Raw genomic sequence first — 20,077 nt, forward strand, 5'->3', positions numbered from 1 at the left:
TGAAGAAAATTTTTAAACAAAAAGGCTATAGTATAAATTTTGGCACACCGAATTAGAATCTTAAGTATAGAAGTATTTATAGAATTTAGAACCAAATCTATCAGAGGACGAATCTTATATCTTTAGCATGTATGTTAACTTGAGTACTAAAATAATAAATTAATAAAATTTGGTATACAATTTTAGCAAATAAATTTTAAATTCTTATCCACTTTTGGAATAAATCATTGGAAGCGTGTCTATCAGTACGTTTAGTACTTATTTCAGAAATTCACAATCGGATATTAACGATGATTATTTCTTAATTTTTTTTTTAATTTTTATATTGAAGTGCCTGAAATGATACATCTGAAGGTTAAATGAAAACACACAACTCCTTTAAATAATTCTTTAATATTCAACATTGATTCATTAATATACAGCGAAGATTTAACACAAAGAAACTAGTTATATATATCGTCTTCTTATTATCTGACTATCAGAAAAAAAATCATTTTATTTAACTATCAGACTACAATTCCAATCAAGTTATGCTATTTTTCTGTCGGTTCTTTCTATGTTGGTTATATAGCATCGCATTTTTTTTAATATGCAAATTCCTTAACCAAAAGCTTTTACATAAATTTGAATGAAGCATTCGAACAAATGCATAGTTAATTAATTTTCATCCATACTTGATACAATGAATTGATGTTAAATTGATATTCGGGTTCTTCTTTTGGGGAAGCTTTATTTGGTGGCATTTAATTGAGACTGAAGGGAGATAGAGGATGAATAATTGCGTTTTTTTCATGTTGCTGCAGGCGATAGATAAAAGGAAAATAGTATTTCCCTTGCAGGATCGCTTTAAATAGCTTTCCTATTCTGAATCGTTTCTTATAGCTTACTTTTGATCTATTATGTACCATGAAGATTTAACCGAATTCACTTGCTTTGGACGGAAAAGTACCAAAAAATTTTTCTATGAGGAATTACTTTGTTGAATTATAACTAATTTGAGAAAAATCTTAATTAAATAATTAATATCTAATTAAAAGGTTTTCAAAAATTTCATGTTCTTTTTTGGAACATAATAAAAATATTGAATATTTTTATAAAAAATTAAGCGTACTTGTTTTACGAAATAAGTTTTTATATGAATATTTATAAGCAACTAAGTAATGAATATCAAAGTTATTTTTTATTTTTGAATATTTTTAAAATTTTTAAGATTTGATTTTGCAAGATAAAAAGAGTTCTTTAATTTTGTTTATAAAATGTTTTTGACTACTTAGTTCAGTTCACAAATTTGAAATTTTCTTAAAAAATGATTACATTTTGTAGCAAATTCTCACGTAGTCTTATGGAAATATTATTTGTTGAATAAATTCGGATATAGGAAGTCGGAAATTCGAAATCAGAATCTTGTAGAACGTGAATTATATAGATAAAATACTGGAACAATTTTAATGCTAAATGTAATTTTCGGTTTGAAATTAACTTTTTTTGGTAAATAAGTAATTTTTTAATTATGAAAATGTAGCTTCTTTTTAAACAACTTACTAGAAGTAATTACAAAATAATTTATGGGGTCAAATGGAATAATATTTATTAATAATGAATTCAGAATAAAACTATCATTTCCAATTTCAGTTCAGATACTTCTTAAGAAGGTATTTTCATAATCTTCAGCATTTTGCTTTTAAGATCAAAGTATATGGAATTAATTGCAATTATTAATTTTTATTGAAATCGCACAATTTCTATAAATATATGTTAGTAGTTCGTAAATAAGCATCATTGAGGTTATAATCATTTTCTTTGAATGATTGCAGAGAATTAAAAAAAACTTTTTGCTCATAAGAATAACAGAACTCTGGTAAAAAAGCATACCTTCAATGAGTTTTAAGTTTTCTTATTGATGGTCAAATTATTTTGGTAAATTTAAATCACTAAAATGTGGCATTTATAACAAGAAGCGATAAATTGGTTTGGTGGAAGCCGATAGATGGCGCAACAAGATTCCCCGAAGATACTGATGAACGAGAGTGAATGGGAATAAGATACAGCAAGAGGGCGTTATAAGAATGAGAAAGGCCAAATATTTTAAGGCAGGCAACCAAAAAGAAGAACTAATTTGTTAATTTTATGCGCGTGATAATTTAAGTATTTCACAAACGATATGATGCAACAGTTTTGTGTCACTTGAGTTAGAACAGAACTAAATTAATTCAATGATACAGATGTAAATTTATTAAATAAGTGCGCAGTTAGTCCCGAATAAAGTTCATTTTATATAATTTTTGAAATTGGATTGCATAAGAAACTAGAGAAATGTCATAGAAATTTCTAAAAAGGAAATAGTTTTTTTTTCTTTATAAAAACCGTTAATCTATTAATTTTCTTTTTAATTTTTCCCACACAACACTTACGAATATTCGATGAATCTTTAACAAATAATCTGAAGCAAAATGTAGTTGAAACGATTCAGTGTACAATGCAAGGAGTCATTGCCAAATTGTCATTTAATGGATTTCGAATTTCTGTGTTGTAAATTACACTTCGCGTAGTTTTACAAATAGAATTGAGCAAAAATTTTGGAAAATTATAGTTTTGGAATTATTAATTTATTCAAATGATTGATTCCTCGAATGAAATAATGTTGAAAAGCCTTATTCAATTTTGAAGTAGGACTACATTAACATTTTCGATCTTTTTTCATATTACCTCTGAATTTAAAACATTTTCAACATGAAGTTTGTGATTTTAAACGTCCTATGTTCGTACTTGCATCAGCCTAGTCAGTTAAAGACAATAACTTCATTCAATTTGAAACGACGAAATATTTTTAATGAGAAATTAAAGCAATATTTTTTTTTTAAATTCAATCTCCTTCTTTTTAAACTTTTTTCTCAAAGCAGTTCAATTCATTTCCACCTTCATCGTTATTTATTCATTTTTTTAATGCTGTCTTTTTTTAAGAAGTTTTTTTTTTTCGATTTGACCTTTTTAGATTGTTTAATTTTTAATTTTGTAATTCATTAGAGCTTAACTGAAACTTCAGCTTCTTAATTTTTTTTAAAAAAAGTCTCGCAAGGGTGTCTTCTGGCGCATGCGCACAGCAACTTGAAATTTTTTTTTCAACTTTTGGTTGCTTTCTTTTTTAATAAATATTTTTCTTTCATATTTTTGAATTAAAAATTGAATGTGATAATGCCCGAGTTACCATTATATGTAATTTGTATGAAAACCAATATTTTTCCTTAAGATATGATTATCCATTACCATTAAGCTTTTTTCCGAATTACGGTAGCTTGATTTGTCTTTTTTCCTTTAAATTAAGCAAATAATTACGTCTATTTGGTCATTTATTTTTCCATTAAATATGTGCAACTACCAAGCTTCAAGATTGAAAAATGACAGATTAAGTCGTTTATTAATTAATAAATTTGTTTAAATTTAATAAATTTGTATTATAGCTTTGCAAATTTTTTTAATAACCTTTAAATTTATGAGTTTTTGTTTTTAATAAATAAAACTTGAAATCAACTGGAAAATGGATGTAGTTTGAGGAGAAAATACAAAAACAACCACATAAGAATTTCTTTAATTTTTTTCAAAAAAACATGTTGGAAGTATTTCTACATCATCATGAACAATCACTCCTTGAATTCTACAAATCTACTAAATATTATTCGTTACACTTATCTTTTTTCTATCTGAAAACAATTTTTCCTGCATGTTTTTATTGCTTTTAATATAAATCATCTCAATTTGTAATTGTCACAGATTAAGAAATAAACTATCAAGATTCTAGTAGCGTTTCGAAAAACGATAAAAATAGTTTTGGCAAAATTAAAATTTAAAAAATATATAAATATTGTTCTATTAAGAGATAAGAGGTTTTAAGCAGACGATACAGATCTCTGCATCTTATGCAGGTTATGCATTTAAGGGTTAAAGTATTTTTGTAAATAATGAATATTGGTAAAAGAAATAAAACTTTTAAAAATATGGAAATAAGCAGTGATGCTTTCTTACACATAATATGACAAACTTGAAAGGATAATCAATTTCTTTCAGTATCAATTTTAGATAGTTTTGATTTGAAATCAGGGACCTAAACTAGAATGTTTAATATCATTTATATGCTGTGTTAAAACAAAGAAATAATTTTTTTCGCTTCTTTATACTTCATAATAAAAAAAAAATAGATCATTCCAGAAATGTTTGAAAATTAGATTTCTAAATTTGCAAGAAAACTCAGCAAAGTGAATAATTAAAATCAAACGGAGTATTAAAGGATTTTAATTGCTGCAAATGCATTTCTAAATGCTTCTAATTTTCTAAAAATTAAAGTTATAATTAAAAATTAAGTTAAATAAAAAATATTTTCCTCAAAAAAAAATGAAAAAAATTAATTGAAATTGGGAATTTCTTTTTTCAGAATTAAGTTTCATTTCATAATTCTCTTAATCTGAAGTTTTTACATATATTATTAAAAAAGAAATATATCAAATTTTAAATCTTAAATTTAGATGTTAACTGCTAAATCTACGAAAATAATTTATATTCTTATTATAGACGAGATAATAAACAGAGATATAAGCATATAACAAAATATATAAAAATAGGCTTAATTTATATATATAAAAGAAAAGCTATTTTATATTTCTAAATGACTTATTTTCTTAAAAAGTTATACTAAAAAATTAGGTAAATATTTCTTTAGAAGAAGTTGAGTTGAAATCACCTGAGTACATAAAAGATTTCAAATGAGTGATCCTGATTTAGAAAAAAGTGAAATTATTTTTATCCAAGAAAATTATCTTCATATTCTTTCAAATGTCATCATTATATTATTCATAAAATAGATAGCATAAATAAATTATCTTTAGTTATCATAATTTTTGAATCATAAAATAACATAAATCATGATTCACCACTCGCTTCTTTAAAATTCCCAACTCCGGATTTGCTTAAAAGAAATTTTAGTATAATTTTAAGCAGAACATCTTTGCATGTTATTTAAAGAATTTTTTTTAGTTGGAAAATACGAAATGCTATACTTTGTATACCAGCGAGCATTTTATGAACTAAATCCTATTTAATAAATTAATCAGATGATGTTCCTTTTTAAATAAATGAAGCAGATTAATAATATAAGACATTTTTTATCGCTTGATATTTTTTTAAGAAAATTTGTTACTCAGAATATTCTGCAAAGTGCAAATTTCCTTGTGAATTTCTTTATACTTTCCAGGATTTTCTTTATACAACTTCTTCAATACTTTTCTTAAATTACTACTCACGGCAAATAATAATGTATGAATCGCAAATTTCATACTAAATCACATGATAATCTCCTAATGGTTTCCGATATCATTTTTTGTATTGCCAAAGCTATTCAAACTCCATATGAAAAATACTGTCTAGAGAATATATCATTTCTTCCAGTTTCGATAAAATATTTATGTAGATGTACTTGCAGCGCGATAAAACGTTTATTTCGAAGTTAATATTTATTTTGTTTGGTTCTTTCTAATTTGCATGACATTTTCCTTTATCATCATTCATTAACACAGTGTGATTTGCATACAATCGTTATTTGATATGGTCTTTAAGTTTTTTTTATTTGTAGAATGTATTTACTGGGTGGTTTATTCTGTTTTGCTTAAATTACCTTATAAATATTTATTCAAATATATTTCAAATCTTAGATCAAATAGTTATATTCCCTATATAATTTAAATAAAGAGTTTCCTGTTTCACTGTTGTTAATTTATTTAAAATAATAGCATTATTCACTGCCTGTATGAATATTTTAAAGTATTTTTAAATATTGAAACTCATCGTGAAATTTTCATCTTTGGGTTCATTTTTCTTTTTATAAGAACGTCACAAATATTCATGTTTGTTTATAATGGAATAAATAAGATAACGATTAATTTTAAGCACTTTTATTTAACTTGAATCACTTCATATTTGTAAAGATGGAATTTTATTATCGATTTTTCCTTGACCAATAGGTTAGGGTTTTAAAAATCTGAGTACACCCTGTGTTCTTGTTAACAATATCTATTTTGATATTTCCATATTTTTATTTCCTGTTAATAGATTCTAATTTGACTAAATGTTGATTTCATGTGTTTGCAAACAATTGATAATAAAATGGTAGATAATTGAAAACATATATCCGTAATATTTAAAATAACAAATTATAAATAAAAGACTAAAAGTAAAAAATATTTAAAATGAAATCTACAATTTCATCGAAAACGAAATACTTTTATTTAATTTGATAATTTGAAAATCTCTATTCAAATGTTGACAGCAAATCAATTTTTGAAAACATCCTGGAAAGTATCTCCAACTTTTTTAGCGTGTATTGAAAAATTACAACACAACTTTATAATTTCTGTTTATTGAATGGGGAGATGAACTCAAATTATCGTTTATTCAAAAACATACAAATGAGAAATTACCACAATACAAATAAATACAAATGAAAAAAAAATTGAGTAGGATACTTAGACTGGCTACTTTTATAGTTTTCATAATTCTATTTGTTTCACCACGTACATTAAATTTTTCTAAAAAATTAGCATTCTTTTTCCTGAAAAACACAACGCTTTTTGCAGTATGATAATTTTTAGAAAACAAAGAAAATGTGACTTTCATCATTGTATTTTTTAATCCCGGCATTTACTTTTAACAACTGTATTTAAATCCGGCTTGTAATCTTAATATCTACTCAATGATTCTATGTAATCTCTTCCATAAACATGTGAACTAGGTCACTAGAATGGCTTAAGGTGATGATTTCCCATGTATACTGTCTGTGTTCTCAATGATGACTTAAGCCAAACACAGATAAAGTCGTGTTTTTATTTTAGACTACATCCGTGAGCAATCTGGCCAGGAATTGGACGAACACCGTCCTAGCGCCGAGCTAACCGAAGCGGAGAAGATAGCTTTACTGGGGAAACCGAGACTCGGCGACAATTACAAGATTCAGCTACGCATCAAAGAGAGCAAAGAGTTCAAGGTAATCTCTCTTCAGAAACTTTTAATTCTATGCTAATTAACTAACTATTAAACTCAATACTAATGTATCAACTATCTTTTAAATTCTATACTAATCTATCAAGTAACTTTTACATTCCATACAAATGTATCAACTGATTTTTATGTTCTATACTAATCTATCAACTAACTTTTAAATTCTATACAAATGTATCAACTTTTTGAATTTTATCTAATCTCTCAATTAACTTTAAAATTCGATACTAATGCATCGACTACCTTTTAAATTCTATTCTATTATATTTTCTTTACTTAGTTTTTATTATCAATTAAATAAATTTCCAGTTTATAAACTGCAGAGTTCTATTTAGGATGTAGTTTGAAAAGTTGTCAAATGACAGAGATTTTACCTTCAAATTCAGAGAAATTCAAACTTTCATGCTACACCGATAATGGCGGATTTAGATATTTTGAGGCTTTGTAGAATATACATATTTATCATCTCCGTAATAAATCGACCAATTTAATTTCATATTTCAACACATTTTAAACTGAATGAATTTTTAAATGAATTTTTCGAATGGGAGTTATATTTTTTCTTTAAGCATAAACCTTTTTATTTTTGCTTTACTTTCTTAGATTTATTATTTTTTAATATCTTACGATTCAGTTTTACTTTATAGCTAATTCTTGCCTATGGAAATAGGGCGCATATTTAAATTTTTTAGAGACATTTAGAAAAATCGAATTTTTTAATACTATCAAGAGAGTGTGTAAAAATATATCATAAATGTGAGGCAAAAAGGTTTTTAAAAATAAGATTCTTAACTTTTTATATACAATTTAAAAATAAACAAATCCAGAAACATTTGAGATATAAAAATTAGAAATTTCATTGAAAGGAAAGAATGAGAAATATTTAGAAAAAATGTATAAATTACGAAACTTCTACAAATTCTACCATAAAGGATACAGTTAACGCACAAAAACTATTTGGTAAAAAAATTCATTCAAAAATTATTCGATAATTTATAAATGTTTCCAACAGTATGATAAAAACAACAGTTAATATTGAAATTATATTTAGTATAACCTGTTTCTTGATTGATTTATAAAGAAAATACAGTTTTTTTTTCATTTTGAAGAGCATTTGAATACATATCTATCTTATTTAAGATTTTTTTAATTAATCAAATTTTTTGATAGGAAATTTTTTATCTAATTTTAAAGCCCCTATAAAATAAGATTTTGAAGCAATTAAAATAGAGATGTAGTGAATTTTATTACATTTTTCTCTTTTATAATAATTTTCACGTAAAATTTACAACTATAATTTTATAAATTCATGATTGTGTTTACGAATTTTCAATGAAGCAAAAGATTATTTTTCAGAATTCTGGATTTATTGCTTCTTTTGCAAAGATCTTCAAAGGTGATAAACGAATGTAAAATCATTTTATAATTTAAAAAATTCTAATACTTTTTGTTGTTATCGAAATTTAGAATACTGTGGACAAATTGTTTGAGAAAACCAACGCTTCTCTAACAATTGGGACTTCTTCATGGAAAGAACAATTTTTGGATGTCATCACTGTTAGTGCAGGTAGGTGTATTCGAATTTCTGTGCCATTGCAGATACATATGTAAATGACAGCTCTTCCTATTTATATGTTTCTCACTTTTATTGATTTAGTGGGAAATTGATTCATTGTTTATTGATTTCTATGTTACTGGAATATGATAATTTTTATCAAAATCATATTTTTTACTGATTTTAATGTTTGTAATTATCTTTTGAAAAAAAGCGTTTCAATTTTTAATTGTTCTTAAAAAATTTTGTAAAGTTAAAATTAATTAAAAATGTAATATCGTCTTCTTATATCCATACATTCTGAATACATATCCATACTATCCATAATATACCGCCATAGAATCCATGATATCCATACATTCTGAAAATACAGGTGTGTCTTATATACAGATGAGCTTCTTGAAGTTACAACGAATTACTGAAATTGAAATAAATACAATCAGAATATTCTTTTGTAAGCATGCATATACGTGAGAAATAAAGGTTTAAATATTTACGTATCCTAATAAAACAAGCATAAATAACAAGCTCAACTATTTGACTACCGATTATTGTGTTGTATTTTATCATTTGGCAGCTATCTTGAAATGTATTCTAATGAATTTCATAAATCACTTTTCAAGTACTTAATTTCACTTAAAATCTACATGTCTGTAGGAATATGTTATCTATATACATAAAATCAAATTTTATATTGCTTATCAATTATTTTTTAAAATATCATTCCTATTATTATTCGGTTGATTTGATTAGACATTAAATATCAAAAGAAGCCATATATAGTGATCACTTTGGGTTCAAGCCAAAGCGATCAATACATTCGAATACTCAATATATCCAAAATATTTTTAAGGTAATATTATTCAGTAAGTATACCAAGACAGCAGAAGAATATATCAGACATGATTTATATTATTCATTCGGTTTAATAAAAAAAAAACCTCAAATCGGAAAACTATTTAATTTAAAAAATTATCGAGACTATTGAGTTATGAAGCATTCGTTATAAAACCTTGCATGTGAGTGAGTTCAGCAAAATATTCAATATGGTGTTGGGGTGATCTTATTAAGGATCAAAAGGCTTGCACATGCTCATGGGCTTCTGTCTCTTCTTCATCGTCATTTTCCCCATGCTGTTTGACGTTAACTCTTCAATTCATCTCTTAATGGCAAATTGCTCATTCACAGCTTTTTTTAGTTGTCTTCCAGTTTATATCAACGATGAACAAAGCATCATAATCTTCATCGAAAAAGTCTGTTGATTTTTTTAATGAATCAAGGATATTCTTTAGATTGGACGTCATAAAATCTCGATGTCGAAGCACCTCGATATCGAAATTGATCACTACATGCGAATTGATGATCTCTAGAATCGGCAGATTTTCTATGTATTTAGATACGGGAAATCCATTCTTGCTATTATGATTAGTAGAGCTGAACAAGAGCTCCATCTGTGATCTCTACAAATATGAATACTAATTGTGAGAATAATAAATCAAGACTAAGTATGAATAATGATGAACGTAATACTCTTCATGAAGCTCATATGATATTGAAATAAATAGTAAATGAGGCTCTTGTTCTGCAAAATATAAAAAGGATTACTTTTATGAGTTGAAGCTATTTAATTAACAGAAATAGTTTTAAATATTGGCGAGCCCACTAGCGTTTTGAAGTCACAATATCTTGGTAGTAATGTCTTATATATTAGACCAAAGGATTCTATTAGAATTGACGCTGATTTAATTTAATACCGAAGGTCCAAGCATTCCCCTGTTGGTGAGGAACAAATTTTTAAAGAAGGGGTACCATCTCAGGTATCCTTAATTAACTTCTCATAGTAATCTGATCATGGTTTGCAGATTCTTTGAATTATTTCAAAATTATCACAAACATAATTAAATCAATTAAACTAAATTACAAGTTTTTTCAGACATGAATCTTCATTTATAATGTTGTTGTTGTCTCTGTCCTCAAGCTGTGCGATTTACCATCCTTATGCAAAAATTATTCTGTGATATGCAGATTTGGAACGTATTTACATTGTTTTTATTGAACAAGCTTTTAGAAGCCAGTAAATCATATAAGCCAGTCACAATGAAAAACAAGGAAAACTATTTAACGATAGATTAAATCAATAAAAATTGTTTTATTGACCATAAGAATTTTGCTGTACATATTTATTGTTACTTTTAAAGCGTTGCGTAAACTAAATGGTTTATATGTATTTAAAGTCTTTTATATTTTTGCGAAACTTGATAAAAAGAGGACAGGTTTTGAAATAATATTTATAACTTAATGATTTCTTTTTGTTTATATTTGAATAATATTGAAATAATGCTGTCTTAAGATTGTTTCTTACTTAAGGAAAAATGATACAATCTGGTTATTTCTTAAGCGAAATCTTATAGGGCGCTTTTGACCTATTTCAACTAAGAAATAATCTATTCTTGGCAGATATTTTCAAAAAGAGAAATTTTAAGATTTTCAGAACAAGTGCCAAATGAAGGATGTTTATACAGTAATTTTGGCACCGCTTGCCATTGCAGTGGTTGATCTGAACAGAATATGCCCAAAAGTTCCTATAAGCCCTTTCTAAGTTAAACGAAAAAATAATCTTGTTATTTAAGAAGTTTTTGAAAATAAATCGCTCATAAAATAATCATTTTAAAAATGAACAAATGAGAGAAAAATATTTAAATTCTCCCGAACAAATACTAAATAGCTAACATTTTCAAATCTAGAAATGAAGAGTCTAAATGTTGAAAACGGCGTCTACTCGAGTCAGATGCAGTATGCTGTGCCAAATAATTTTTTTTTAATCTGTTCGACCAAAATTACTCAAATGTTTTCGAAACCAGTTTCAAATATAATTTCTCCTACCTAGCTTAATATTCAAGAGGGTTGCAATTCTCAAATACTTGTTCACTCAGCAGCTATACCCAGACCAATAGGAAAATTATTTTGTTATTTTTCTAAATTCCCTTTCATGCTTTCACAGTGAGAAGAGTTCTGCCCGAATAGATAAGTGAAAGACAATCGAGTGACGGCGTCCTGGCATAGGGGTAGCGAATCTTCCTCGTGACCTGGGAGTCCCGGGTTCGAATCCCGGTTCGGGCATGGTTGTTCTTCGTCTGTGTTCTATCTGTGAGGTGTGTGAATGTACCCCCTTCCCCCTGTAAAAAGGGAATGTGCAAGCAAATGTGTGAGTTTCATCTTCATAAAAGTTAGAAGTCAGACTTCTGCCCTCGGGTGTTCAGGGGTTTTTACCTTCAGAAGCTCCCTTTCTATGGTAACGCGACGTCATCATCATCAATCGAGTATGCAGTTTAAACCCACCTGCATACTGCTATCTCTATGTCTGGACTATTTATCAAAAGTTGTCTTGCTAATTGTGCTTTGTAGTTATCATATTCACATACACATAGACAGTCTGCACATCAAGAACCACATTAGTGAAGAATCTATAATTCTAATATACTATAAATCACCGATTAAACTTTCTGGTGTTATGAATTATCGCTTTCACAAATAAGCAGAATAACAATCCTCTTTATCATGATGGTGGTCACAGAATTCTAATAAATGCCGAATTTGATTAATCTAGATTGTTGTGTTGTTGAGCTATCGTCCTCACATGTAGGCTTGTGGATTTTCTTTGAAGAGTTTTAATCGAAAGTTGCTGCAGATCAAAACAATTTTTGTTTAAAAACTCTATACAATATTTAACCTGATTATCTTACAACCATTCTGAGTTATTAGGTTCAAAAACATACTCACATATTTAAAGACTGGTTAAAAAAAAGTCTGGAAAGTCAATGAAATATGAAGCTTTGACAAAATGCCAGAGTTGGATTTTTTTTACAGTAACACTTTTTTTTTCTTTGTAAACAGAAAAATTGAAATAGTTGTTGTGAGATTGTAGAAATGTTACTAAATAAAACTTCTTAAATTCAGTGCAATGTGTTGGATATTTTACATTTTAACAAAATTAAAATAGCAGCATTTCATGATTTTTTCATTCTACGTAATTTTTTTAAATACTATATTTATGCAAATGCATTGATAGGAAAAATGTACAAGTTCGTGTAAATTTCTATCCAAATTTCTAATTTAAAAAAAATCCCTCCAAAATAGATTTAATTTCTCCTAGATTTGGAGTGGGCTGGCTCTAGAGCAGCTCTGAGAAAATAGTTTCCCCCGTGGTCTTCACAATCTTAACGCTTTTTATCAATGCTCATTGAGTACTGTTCCGTGCTGGAACTTTGACGGCTCATAGCCTTGAGATAAGATAAAGGTTTTCTCATCTGAATACTAAAATAGAAAAAGACAAACGAATTTTTAAATATGCATTCATACGTTCTTGATGATGATTTATCAAAAAAAAAAGTCGAATAATGTTGCAAAATAAAATAGCAACTAGAATTTTCAAATAATGCAGAGTCCCAATGGATGAACTGACACTGTTTTAATATGGATTATTTAGTCTAAATCAACATTCACGATGCATGTTAAAAATGGAGGGGAATTTCCTAAAATCTGAAAGATGCTTCATTTGAGCTGCAGTTATAAATATTCCAATTTTTATATCATACTAACAAAATGGAAGCGAATGTTTGTACTGTATTATCAGCACGGAAATTTCTTTTCTTTTCTTTTACAACCATTTCATTATTGTAATTTATTCTCTCAAAAGACAGAATAAATATAATACGGCACCAATTTATTTTGGGGAGCATTTTTTTTAAAATTTTATTCGTGGAAAGCAGATGTCCCTCCAGATATTTAGCTTCGGTATAGTTTAACGTCAAATATTTTAAAATCACAATGTATTTCTAATTTTTCATGAATATGAATATCTGGCAGAGACAAAGAAGACCGAACGTTGAAAATTCAAATCGAAATAGAGAAATTCTACTCCTAATATATTTTGAATATTTATACATGATAATTGCCTGACATCAATCGTTTTGTTATTCATATTTTGAACTCAAATTTAGATTTAAAAACACACATCAAAGCTTGTTACTGTAAACGTATAAATCATGCAAAGCAAATCTAAGATGCTAATTTTAACCAATAAATTATCAAAAATCTATTTATTTATCGGTTTATTATATAAATAGTCATGAATTTTATTATTATTAAGAGGCGTCTTTAAATACATTTTGAAATTACAATTATCCCAAGAATTCTTATAGCCATTCGACTAGTTACATTATTATTGCGTTCTTTAAACTTTTATATAGCTTGAATCTCAGTAAATCTTCTAAATAGACAATCAAGTAAAATCTTCTCAGATAGCAGTAAAAATAAAAATGTTTATAGAATATGAGTTAAATTGCATTGAGTTATTCAAAAGATGTACATAAACTGAAAGAAGCTATAGATATAATCTCTGTGCTTCTTTTTAATCTTTTGCATAATTGTTAACTTACAAGCTTTAACATTTCATATTAATACTTTAACTCAAATAGATTCATTTATTTATGTTAGATGTAAAACTTCCTAGGAGGCCATTACAGATATGTAGATGAGAAATTGCCGGGTAAGGAATTTGTTTCTCATTTCTCTTAAGGGGTATTCCAGTGGTTTGAGGGTGAGATACCTCCACTCCAATGCTAGAGCGTATCTCTTACAAAAAAGCTTGCATTGTGGTCTAATGGCTATTAAAACTCCATTATCAATGCTGATCGCGACAACAATCATGCACTTTACTTCGTTACTTATGCAGCTGAAGTAGCTCTTTTAAAGCTACCGAACGTCTTTATATTGTTACAAAATTTTTCTTCTACAACAAATACCGCTAATCAATTGTAATAGCGCAGCACATTTAATTGCTATAGTTCAGCAGTTTGTTTGCTGTCTCATCCTCTAATTTCTCTTAATTGTCGGCGACTTCGACTCCTCTCACACACACACAACTTTTGAAGATCCACACAACTTCTTCTGACGATACACTCGACTTCCTCGCAGCTTCAGATTGCTCGTCTTTTATAGTTCCGGGAGGCGGGGCTAGAAACTGCAGACCAATCAGGGCGTACCTGGGTGTATCTCTGTTATTACTGGATGGATCATGAAACTTCTCGAACTTTCTGGTATTATCCATTTAGTCGCCAAACTCGCCAAATTCAACGCCAAGTCGCCAAATGGTCGCCAAGCTCTCAGGTCATTGACGTGGCAGCCGCTCAGCACAGATCTTACAACGGTCTTTCTTAAGGTGACTCTATTCGTGCCGGGTAGCAATATTATAGGTTTGTAACAATATATAGAAGATTTATAATGAAGTATATTAACGTTCCAAAGGCATCGTCTGAAGATATCTGAACAAAAATGAGTGTCCGTTATTGAGACGGCAAAAACGCGGGATCTATGACTGAATCTTAATAATCATCACCGATCACAGTACAATGCCTTTCGTAGCAGATACATTCTGTTATTTGTAGGTAGAAAGGACATCATCATTAGGGAAACGAAAACCAACCACTATCCGAAAGCATTACATCCCCATAAGTGGCCTATCATATCTGTAATGGGGACATTATCTACTAAATCTATATATTTCTTATTCAAAAATATTCTGAAAATAATAATGCGACTAGACATCACACCTCATTTCTCTTAAGGAATTCAAAAAGGGCTTTTGCGAACTTGTTTAACTGCGTTTACGATATTTATTGCGTGACAATGAATTTGCAGAAGTTTCGCATTACATACGAATAAGAGGTGTAATGTTCATAAAGATGTTACCTGAAACTTGTTAATTCAGTGTATCTGCTTGACCGACCGCCGCAAATAGTAACATGGTTGGTTATAAAATAATCGCCATCACCTAATAAGTCAATTTTTTTCCTTAGGAATGTTGGTGATAATATCAACGCTATTTTATGACAAATTTATACGACTTAATGTTCATAGAAAATATGAATTTTCTCATTTTAACTAAACATGCATGAATTATGCATTTTTAAATCACATGCATTTTTTACTAATGATTCAAAGTTAGCATTGCATTCTCGAATTTTTTTAACTTCATAATCAGTATGCTGCGAAATGATTTTAGAAGAATAAACTAATAAATATTTATAAGAAAAATGGTTTTATCTTTAAAGGAAAAGAAAGCACGTAGCTAAATAATGAAGTACAGCCGCATCATATTATTTCTTGGTTAGAGAAAGTCTCTAACTAAATATAATTAGAATAAATTTAAAAATAAGCTATTTTAGAAATATTAGAATACTAAGCAGTATATATATGTGGCTAAAATTGTGGTTTGTGATCTGACTCTCATGCAATCAAAAGACGCTACTTGTGGATAACTAAAATGTGTAAATACAAACAGAAACAATTAATAGAAATTAAAATATTATAACAAAAAAATTATTTCACTCATATAAAGAGCATTCATACTACAAAACACATGCGTATACATTGGTTGTCAAAAATGCTGCTGACCACTATTATCAAGAGAAGGCAACATGAAAACAGACTGAAGTTCAAAGAGATCTAGAGTTTCCATTCAGAAAGAGCGGAAGCTCCTCTTCAAACGTCGCTATAAATACCCTTTGTTTAAGTCTATAGGAGCTATCAGTATAGGATTCCAAATTATACCAGCCGAATACCTGGTATGGGGGCTCACAGAATGATTCGCGATATTCAAGTTGAAATCACCTGTTCTAGAACTGCTATATATATATTTTTTATTTGAATTAATTTCTAAAAAATAATATTAAACTTTCAATTCAATATTATAAATATTAGAGAAGTTTAAAATAAATTTTACGAAATTCATTACTAGATGGCGCCACACGCACGGAATCAAAATTTAATTAAATTAATTTATTGAAAAAGTGTGAAGACTTCAAAATAGTGCATTGTCTTTAGGAATATATAAGTGTACAGAATCCCGCATCTTTAGCAATGCAAAATCGATCGCAATCTTTTTCTAAATGTGAATCAAGGTTAATGAAATAAAACCATAATGAATAAAATGAAAGTTCCCTGGAATATTTCGAAATATTTTCATAAATACATCGAAAACACCGCTATAAATACAACGCATCTAGTTTGGCTAAATTAATTTGAAATAATTCTAACCAAAATTTGGAGCATCATTTTTATTTAAATACCGATTATCATTATTTTCTAGCCGGAGATAATTTTCAAATAAGTACAACTAAATTAAACAAAATAAAATCCCCTTGAATTGCAAAGTACTAACGAATATATTCCCGAATTACGTATAAAAAATTTAATAAAAATATTAAATCCACTTTAATTAAATAGTTTGAAACTCTTCAAACACTTTTATGCAATTATGGAAACCCGAAACCTTGTTAATCTGAAATATTTTTGGGAAATTACTCGCAGGAACAAAAATAATCACCCCTTCACGATGGCATTCTGTTTCCTGACAAATAAGCGTCATAATAACTTCCTATTCTGTATGCTCCACGTAGAGCTGGGAAAGGCTCATTGTTCAAGCATACTAACTTATTCCTCCTGATGAATATAGTAGAATGTGAGAACGACATTAAATATTTAAAAGCATACAAAAGCGATGACGAGATTGGTTAGAGCCGTCACTTACTAGCAAACATGCTCTGCTGGCATATATTTTTCATAAGAGCCGTCTACACGAATATGCAGGAACACTTTTCGACTTGAAACTTCAGAGGGAAATAAAGAAAATAATAGATGTTTTCAGTAGCGGTTAACGTTGAAATAAAATCTTGAATCTTTGCCAGATTTGTTTTATCTTAAGAGGTTAGCCTAGACAAAATCCATTTTTCATGGAACAAAATGTATATAATTATTTCATACGCATTATTTAGAAGATAAAAATAAGAAATCTTATTACCCTTGTAATTTATGGATATCGGCACGTCTTGATGTTGCAATTTAGTATGCTTTCTACTCTAATAATTACCATGAATAATTTTCAGAAAAGATTTATGTGTTATGCAGTACTTGACTTTTAGATTGTATAAGTAAATCAAAAATAAAATTTAATAAATTAGCCGCCTTTGGTGACCAGTTTATTCGCCTAGATTATTGACTTTTTAGACTGTTAAATTGTTCTTGGGACTGTTAATTCTAGTTCTTGGAACTGTTAATGTTCTTCTAGACTGTTCATTGGGGTGCATTTCTTTTCAAAAACATTTCATCTAGTAATTTAATACGATTGAAGCATATGTAGTAAGTCACCTAACTCTGCGACCCGCCACGAAGGCACATGGATTTAAATCATAAAACTGAATGACCGGACCGTCGCAACAGCAACACTGGCGGGAACTGTGGTTGAGTCCTAAGGGCTATCACCGGCCACGGTACAACCCTCCCCGGAAGAAGGACGTCCCGTCATCGATGGGAGGAGTTAGATCCCCCACCTATTTGTGTACCCTTAGGGTGGAGAGATTCAACAACCATGCCGGAAGCATCTCATCCTCATTTCGAGGTGCCCCCCGGGGGTTAGCATATGAATTAAATTAAAACAGTGTATTGCAGTTTCAAAGCATATATATTACACAATAAAAGTGGAAGGGAAAATCATACCACGAATTAAAGGACTGGCAAAAGCACTTGCTTGACTATTTTGATGGTGAGTTTGAATTCTATAAAAACATTGTTTCAGAGAGTGCATCAAATTGAATAAAAAAAATAATATTAAAGTTAAATGAAAAATTGTACGAAAATGAAATTTATGTCCTTAAAAAGATAATAATTTTAGTCTTCAGATAAATAAAAGAATTTTTATAAGATAATTGTTTTGGAAGATTTGAGTATCAATTTCCGTCGGCAAGTTATAGTTATTATGGCTAGACTTAACATTCATATATGGACATTCATAACATAAACTGAAAAATTTTCTAGCGATTTCTCATCAAATACAAACGTGACAATTTTTGACTGCAACTTTAAGAGCCGTTTATTAGCATTTCTGGTATATACCAAGAATTGCAGACTTTTATAGAATTTTTGGACGATTGGCACGATTTTGGCATGCTTGGCGTGAAGCAGTATATTAATTTTAAGTCTTCCCCCGGTTACTTATCTGGCAATGATTAAGCCTATTTTTGAGCTTGATTGAACTTCTTGTTTGAAGTCTATTTCTTGATATCTTTTATATCTTCTTTCCTTTAACCGGATGTCCTCTTTGGTTAAATGGCGAATTATCTCCTGAACGCATCTATTAATATTTTGTAATTCCATTAATAAACAAAGCTTTTGATTCAGTACAGCTGTAAAAATGTTCAATGCATGAACAGTAAAAATGTTCAATGCAGTCTGAAATTCGTATCATGTTTTGTTTATATTTGACGCTGCCATTCGACAATTAATAATGCATTCGATTTCTGCGCCAAGTAGCGCTTTTTATATATAGAAAGCATTTTTAAAAATATTTTTAACTGTTTACTCGAAAGCATATTTTTAATTTAACTATATTCTAATTTTGAGTCTTATAACCGTTACAGTAGTTTGGAAAAAGAATAATTAATACTCAATAAGAAACTAATATCATTCTTAAATTCGTTTTATATGGAATTATTAAAGTTGTTTTATACAACCGTTTAAAAAAAGAATAACCTTAATACTGACATATATTTATCTTAAACCAAGAAATCAACATCATATTCCAATTTTTTACGTTTTTTTAATGTTTAAGCATATTTTGTCGTTGTGTATGTTTCAAATAATAGAGAAAAATTTTAGTTTAGACATGTGAATTTATTTATATTAGATTATGGAGTGCATTGATCTTCGTTTCGTTAATTACAGTTTTTAAATTGCATTCATTGGTATAAACATTAAGAAATCTTAAACGAATAAATTTCTTACATTCACCACCAGGTGGCACCACTTGTATGGAATAATATTTATATAATGTAATCGAGAATATACAACTGAAAAAATTTTTTACAGTCCTAACATTTGAGAAAATGACTGTAAAATCAAGAATGAAATTCCATTTTTGTAAGATTGGAACATTTAGATTTGCAAAGGATTAGAAACAACTGCTTCTTGTCTTTTATTACGCACAAATAAAAATGTATGATAAAAGTTTAGAAATAGAAATAATTTTATTTTGTATATTTTAAATGATTAGAAATTTCCTAACTTTTTTTATGGAAAATGGGAAGAACAATACTCTTTCTATCAAGGGTACATGATTTTTCATGAATTTTTACATTAACTTATATCCTTGAATAGGAAATTAATTTCAAAGCTATGACTAAGCAGCAATAGGGAAAATATTTGTATTCATATTGTACTTGAAGATAATTCAAAATGCTTTCTATAAACTATTACACAAATGCAGCACAAAATGAAGCTAGGCTCATCTAAGAATGGGCAACCATAAATGTCTCTCATGAAATATAGTTCGAAATCCTATTACCCTTAACAACCTCCTTTATTATCAAAATGATATAAGTTACACCACATTATTTATAATTTTTAGAAAAATTACAGAATTTAAGA

General features: G+C 28.4%; 1 protein-coding gene across 1 annotated transcript in view; it reads left to right on the forward strand.

Annotated features, from left to right (window-relative positions):
* Positions 1 to 20,077, forward strand: part of LOC129970746 (sodium/calcium exchanger 3-like) — a 227,261-nt gene that overhangs the window by 188,773 nt on the left and 18,411 nt on the right. The window contains exons 3-4 of the mRNA XM_056084485.1: positions 6,876 to 7,027; positions 8,509 to 8,608. Coding sequence (XP_055940460.1) covers positions 6,876 to 7,027; positions 8,509 to 8,608 — 252 coding nt within the window. The remainder of the gene's footprint in view (positions 1 to 6,875; positions 7,028 to 8,508; positions 8,609 to 20,077) is intronic.

This window comes from Argiope bruennichi, chromosome 1 (genome assembly GCF_947563725.1).
Source record: "Argiope bruennichi chromosome 1, qqArgBrue1.1, whole genome shotgun sequence".
In the NCBI taxonomy this organism is placed as follows: Eukaryota; Metazoa; Arthropoda; class Arachnida; order Araneae; family Araneidae; genus Argiope; species Argiope bruennichi.